Source organism: Branchiostoma floridae, chromosome 7 (assembly GCF_000003815.2).
Source record: "Branchiostoma floridae strain S238N-H82 chromosome 7, Bfl_VNyyK, whole genome shotgun sequence".
Classification (NCBI taxonomy): Eukaryota; Metazoa; Chordata; class Leptocardii; order Amphioxiformes; family Branchiostomatidae; genus Branchiostoma; species Branchiostoma floridae.
The window spans coordinates 17,689,830-17,696,924 of NC_049985.1; the positions used below are offsets into that span (position 1 = coordinate 17,689,830).

Sequence of the window (7,095 nt, forward strand, 5' to 3'; positions counted from 1 at the left end):
CACCATACGAGGTTTGTGGTTGGTTAGAACATCTAATGTAAATGCATTTAAGTTCGCAGGGATTTAATTTCGCGGAAGCGAGAAAAGGGACTGTTCTCTGTCGTTTTAAGTTCGCAGTAGCACCATGCACTGTAGTCTCTTACTGCCATGGTAATATTAGTTCGCGGTGAAGTGGCCACCGAGAAAACTGCGAACATGAAACCACCGCGAAAATTTCTGCATTTTTTTTTACAGTATACAGAACACAGAAGGGCGATTCTAGTGTTATGCCAGTTCACCTTTATCCACGGGTTCACCTATATCTGTGCCTTGAATTGACATTCCTAGTGTTGTGAATATTATTGTCCTGGCTAAAAATTATAACTTTTTCCCTGCTGGTTGGTAAAACAACATATACATACTGGGTTCGTAGCTACATAACCAACTGGAAGGAAAACTGATACAGTTTAAATGTGACCAAAACCATCGGTACTTTTTAATCATCTTGTTGCATAGAAAACCATAGCAGCAACGCAAAGTTGTAATAACGTTCATTTGGAGCCACAGTCATACACATGAATCACCATAGAAACAGTCACTTATCAATATTCACGTTGGTCCACTGATTCGTACATATCGATATTTGTTCACTGATATTCATCAATATCTGTCCGAGACAAGCCAAGGTGTAATCCAGTAACATTGCTGATCTAACACTCAAGACAAGCCAAGGTGTTATCCAGTAACATTGCTGATCTAACACTCACTATCATGAACATAGTCTTGCTTTTGTACAATATTCTCTTCCCTCCAGATGACAAATCATCATTACAAATGATGCCACAAAGATCATCTTTGTTGGTAGTAGTAGTTGGTAGTAAACATAGTTAAACACAAATAAACTTTCTTCAAGCACATCGGTAAAATTTTCAACAACGACTTTCTGTCGCCTTGTTAAGGATCAATGATGACATTAATCCACTGCAATATCCAACATGAAGGCAAAATCTTACATAGCCAGATTAACATTACTTTGCTCCTTATAACTTTCTGTAGAGTTTGATCTTACGTGTGTACCAATTTAAATAACATTCTGTGAGCCTCCCTCTGAATAAGGGCTCAAATTTCAGGGCAGGTATATTTTTCTACAAGCAAGAGTTTTTTATGGACTCTCTGTTCCATATATACATACAGTCACACATTCATACATATACAATAGAGAGGGTTGGGCCCACAGCTGAATCTAGCCGGTTTGACAGTAACTGCTTACCATTGTAAATGCTAATGGACTTTCTTTCTTCAGCTCTTAATGCAGACGTACTTCTCGTTGTTGACTTAAATACTTGGAGTGGAAAAGTATAAAACTCACAAAAACCATAACTTTCCTTTGGTGCTGAATGCTATATACACACATACATGTACCTATCTAATAATACCACTACAGTATACCTCTTGATGACTGCATCATTTTGTACACAGAGTTAATTTCTTGTAAATGCATCAAAGTTCAGTGCATCGTGAACTCAAAAACCTTCTTGTCTATTCGCAACAAGTACATATTATACATTGTACAGTTACTATATTATGATGTGTCAGAATTGACTATTCTGTCTGACTGTAGCGCCCTTGCCAAGTTGTCAAAGGTGGTATTCAACTGGCTGCTTGTAAAGGTGCCAATGTAACTGTTACTGTACAGTATGTGACAATAGCGCTATCACAAACTCAAGACCATTGCGAACACTGCATTTTTCCGCTGACTGCAGAATTTGATCACCATGAGATTACTTGCATTTACAGTACCATCATATACACTATGTAATACATGTATGTGACTGTATATACACTATACAGTACAGTACCATACATGGTACATTTGATGTATCTAAAAGTATGTTTCACTTCTAATAACCCCTGAATGCACCAGTGAATATTACCCATACAAGAATGACTTTGTGTTCCATGTCTTACACTCTGTGATATGTTTAACACTAGATAATAAGTACAAAATTTATTAACTGAGGAAAGCAGTACTGGAATATTTAGGGTAAGAAGTACTTTGGTGTGTCCATGTGGTAGTGATGATCTTTGGAGTAGGAGTGGCCGCGGAAAAATGACCCAAACCTGCAACAGCGGACAAAGTTTGTGTCATCGTGTGTTGATCATAGATCCGAAATACACGTAACGTACTGCAATCACACAAAATGCATTCAAACTGTTGTATCAGGAATTTTTTCTGCCCACTTCTATTATTATATTAGACAAACCCATTCATTAATGCTGTGGTGATTGAATTAACACAAAAAAACATTAAAAAAAAACATACAGGCCCCTGCTTTGCCTATTGATTGAGTCAGCTAATTGAGCTTGCCTATAAAGCTTGATGTTTCTGACTTATGGAGAAGAGATGCTGCTACAGAGAACGTTAGTTCAGTACCCAGAAGTGGTCTGTGTGGCCTTGCACAGAGCAAACTAAAATCATTATACAAGTAATGGTACTTAAGTGCAGCACCACTGTGTCCATGTCTTTGTTCATACATTTTTATTTAAAAAAAGAATTAAAAACAAAACAAAAACGCCTAAAAAGAGGTCCAAAACAACCCTGATCCAGACCTCTGCATGGAGAGTAATGAGAACAAGGAAAAGGAAAGTCATGACGACCAACAAGGCCTGACCTGTCCGTGAACAGGACCTGCGGCTCCACCTCTGCAGGATCGGTCGTCAGCCTCCCGTTGTCATGGTAACTCTGTGGGTCGTGAGGGATCCTGAACTTGGCCATCTGCACCTCCGTGTCGCTCAGGCCTCCGTGGGACACCCGGGCATAACCCAGCCTGGTCAGCTTCTTATACATGATGTACTCACACCACCGGTCCCGGTCAGTCGAGTCTATGTCCTGTAGAGCATTCATAGATGTATCTTATTACATTACTCACACCACCGGTCTCTGTCAGTCGAGTCAATGTCCTGTAGAGCATTCATAGATGTATCTTATTACATCATACCATAAGCTTCTTATACATGATGTACTCACACCACCGGTCCCGGTCAGTCGAGTCTATGTCCTGGAAAATGTTCATAGACTTATCATATCATACTATAAATAAGGCAGCTGAAATATCAGTCATCTACAGGACAAGCACCAGCATGATGTAAAATAGCAAGTCCACATGAAAATTGACGTAATTCTGATATGTAGTCAAGGTCTTGAACAACTATGTACCAAAAAAGTGATGTATACTATGATTTTTTTTGTGTACATTTTGGATTCTCATATTTTCTTCTGTGTGTGAAAATGTTAAGATAAGGCAAGTTTTTTTTCTAAGCTATGATGTAATGAATCTTGCAATTCAGCCTTTTAGTTGCAAAAAGGGTTCAATTACTAAATAAAACAGTCACAGGAAATAGTGCTGCTTTCAGAGCTGAAGAAACCATGGCGGATGCCTGGTGAATGCTTTTCATCACAAGTATTTTTCATTGTGAGTACCAGTTTAACTTTCATATTCCTGTGCTGCTATATGCATGTCCCGAATACTATGAAGTATTGTATGTACATATAACAACAAACTTCCACCCCATGTTTTGTCATTCATTGAAAACCAGTAAAATTGAACTGTACCTTCATCCCACCATTGTTGAGTAGTTTTCTGTAGTCCCTACTTCCAGGTGATGATGTCACATAACCCAGGAACACTACAGGGTTTCCACTGGGGGGGGCAGAAAGGGGAGAGTTGTCAGTGTCACAGCATCATTACAGCACTTTGACAATGACAGTTTACACAACACAAGGACTTCTAGTAGTATATAGCTGTTGCCATACATTGTATCATGTACAATTGTTGTGCAATAAAGTTCTTCTATATCACATTGACACTATGTCAGTAGTATTAATGATGAAAGTGTAACTTGAGAACAAAGGACAAAACAATAAGCAATAAACAAACCTGTTCTTTGCTATTTCTGACAGGAACTCTGCCTGAAGTTTTCTGTCTAGGTTGTCTCTGAAAAAAAAATCATACTATTAGAAATAGTAATGTTCACATGACATATCTAGAACAGTTACTTAGGTATCTGACATGAATATTTATCCAGAGAGAGAGAGAGATGACCCATTCATTCTACATTAGTTGGAACTCATGAAGAGTTAAACCATACTTGTTATATTGGTAAAAACAAATCTTGTTCTTACACAGAAACCAAATTTGCTCAAGTGGATGCAGTTTTTACTCCTACCGACCTGTCGTTCCCCATGTGCATAGTGAGAAAGTCCACCAGGCTGCCTGAGATGTTGACTGTAGCGCTGATGGCCGGTACCAACTCCCCGTGGGGGGAGGGTTAGGGTTAGTATTTTTACTGACCTGTCGTTCCCCATGTGCGTAGTGAGAAAGTCCACCAGGCTGATGTTGACTGTGGCAATGATGGCCGGTACCAACTCCCCGTGGGGGGGAGGGTTAGGGTAAGTATTTTTACTGACCTGTCGTTCCCCATGTGCATAGTGAGAAAGTCCACCAGGCTGCCGGAGATGTTGACTGTAGCACTGATGGCCGGTGCCAACTCACCGTGGGGGGAGGGTCAGGGTTAGTATTTTTACTGACCTGTCGTTCCCCATGTGTGTAGTGAGAAAGTCCACCAGGCTGCCGGAGATGTTGACTGTAGCACTGATGGCCGGTACCAACTCCCCGTGGGGGGAGGGTTAGGGTAAGTATTTTTACTGACCTGTCGTTCCCCATGTGCGTAGTGAGAAAGTCCACCAGGCTGCCTGAGATGTTGATTGTAGCACTGACGGCCGGTGCCAACTCCCCGTGGGGGGAGGGTTAGGGTTAGTATTTTTACTGACCTGTCGTTCCCCATGTGCATAGTGAGAAAGTCCACCAGGCTGCCGGAGATGTTGACTGTAGTGCTGATGGCCGGTACCAACTCCCCGTGCGGGGAGGGTTAGGGTAAGTATTTTTGCTGACCTGTCCTGTCGTTCCCCATGTGCGTAGTGAGAAAGTCCACCAGGCTGCCTGAGATGTTGATTGTAGCACTGACGGCCGGTGCCAACTCCCCGTGGGGGGAGGGTTAGGGTTAGTATTTTTACTGACCTGTCGTTCCCCATGTGCATAGTGAGAAAGTCCACCAGGCTGCCGGAGATGTTGACTGTAGTGCTGATGGCCGGTACCAACTCCCCGTGCGGGGAGGGTTAGGGTAAGTATTTTTGCTGACCTGTCGTTCCCCATGTGTGTAGTGAGAAAGTCCACCAGGCTGCCTGAGATGTTGACTGTAGCGCTGATGGCCGGTACCAACTCCCCGTGCGGGGAGGTTAGGGTTAGTATTTTTACTGGATGTCGGACACTTCGGCCCTTTACTAACTCGGCCCTAGCAATTTCTGGTCGACTCGGACCTACACCCTGGTCAAGTCGGCCCTACGTAAAAACTCCAGTCAGCACCTTGCATAGATCTGAACTTGAATTATATCATCAGAATATAACTTTACTGACAAAAAGACAAAATGTTTGCCCCGTCATGTTGGACATTTTTACTGTGGGTGTAACCACTATATCGGGGCGAGGGGTGTTCCAAGAATCGTCAGTGACTAATCACTTTTAAAACGTCCCTGTTCACTTACTATCATAGTGAAATTATTAAGCAAAGTTCATTGATAGTTTGTGGTTTTAGCAACACCATATAACACCCGATGTCTATCTAACGTTAGAATACATGAAGGTTAATAAAAGAAAATTACCGAACTGGTGAGAACATGGACTAGTCTGATGTGCCGTCTTTATTTGCGCCAATATATATGTCCGCGACAAGCGTAAACTAAACGTCTATGAACTCCAGCACAAGCCTGGCGTATTCCTAAAATTTTATTTTTAAGTAGACCAGGGTGTTGGGCTTAGGGCCGAGTTGACCAAAGTATAGGGCCGAGTTGGTAGGGCCGAGTCGGTAAAGGTCCGAATCGTCCTGATTCCTTTTTACTGACCTGTCCTTCCCCATGTGCGTAGTGAGAAAGTCCACCAGGCTGCCTGAGATGTTGACTGTAGCGCTGATGGCCGGTACCAACTCCCCGTGCGGGGAGGGTTAGGGTTAGTATTTTTACTGACCTGTCGTTCCCCATGTGCGTAGTGAGAAAGTCCACCAGGCTGCCTGAGATGTTGACTGTAGCGCTGATGGCCGGTACCAACTCGCCGTGCGGGGAGGGTTAGGGTTAGGGTTAGTATTTTTACTGACCTGTCGTTCCCCATGTGCGTAGTGAGAAAGTCCACCAGGCTGATGTTGACTATAGCGCTGATGGCCGGTACCAACTCCCCGTGCGGGGGGAGGGTTATGGTTAGTATTTTTACTGACCTGTCGTTCCCCATGTGCGTAGTGAGAAAGTCCACCAGGCTGATGTTGACTATAGCGCTGATGGCCGGTACCAACTCCCCGTGCGGGGAGGTTAGGGTTAGTATTTTTACTGACCTGTCGTTCCCCATGTGCGTAGTGAGAAAGTCCACCAGGCTGCCGGAGATGTTGACTGTAGCACTGATGGCCGGTACCAACTCCCCGTGCGGGGAGGTTAGGGTTAGTATTTTTACTGACCTGTCGTTCCCCATGTGCGTAGTGAGAAAGTCCACCAGGCTGCCTGAGATGTTGACTGTAGCGCTGATGGCCGGTGCCAACTCGCCGTGCGGGAGGGGGGGGTTGTTAGGGTTAGTATTTTTACTGACCTGTCGTTCCCCATGTGCGTAGTGAGAAAGTCCACCAGGCTGCCTGAGATGTTGATTGTAGCGCTGATGGCCGGCGCCAACTCACCATGCGGGGAGGGCAGCATGTGGTGGTGCGACCTCACAATGGGGTACTTGGATAGGAGCAGGTTCCTGTACAGGGGGTGGTGGGTGGGCAGTAGGGTGGGAAAACTGGTTAAAAATCAGTCCGAAGGTCTTTGGTGCATTGGCAAATTCAACACTGAAGGATTTCCAGTTCAAAATCATTAGGTCTACAATGTACTTGCTCACTCATTATCCGGTGGTTTGTCTGGTGGTAAACTTTTCCCTTAAGGGAAAGGGTTAGTCCACCAATTTGGGGGTAAGTCCGACTTTTTGTACGTGGAGAGTCAAAGTTCCAACTTTTGAACCGGAGGAAACCCTCCCCCCCCCA

The 7,095-nt window shown here is 43.8% G+C and overlaps 1 protein-coding gene and 1 long non-coding RNA gene across 2 annotated transcripts in view; one reads left to right on the forward strand and one right to left on the reverse strand.

Annotated features, from left to right (window-relative positions):
* The first annotated feature begins 258 nt into the window (after positions 1-258).
* On the forward strand, positions 259-1,161 carry LOC118419610. The gene is made up of 2 exons (XR_004831640.1): positions 259-665; positions 712-1,161. It is a non-coding gene; the product is annotated as an uncharacterized LOC118419610 (long non-coding RNA).
* A 539-nt stretch (positions 1,162-1,700) lies between these two features.
* LOC118420111 (PGAP2-interacting protein-like) overlaps positions 1,701-7,095 on the reverse strand; it is a 21,674-nt gene continuing 16,279 nt past the window's right edge. The window contains 5 exon segments of the mRNA XM_035826814.1: positions 1,701-2,100; positions 2,652-2,869; positions 3,593-3,680; positions 3,918-3,974; positions 6,666-6,815. Of these exon segments, the coding sequence (XP_035682707.1) occupies positions 2,019-2,100; positions 2,652-2,869; positions 3,593-3,680; positions 3,918-3,974; positions 6,666-6,815 (595 nt within the window). The 3' untranslated portion in view covers positions 1,701-2,018.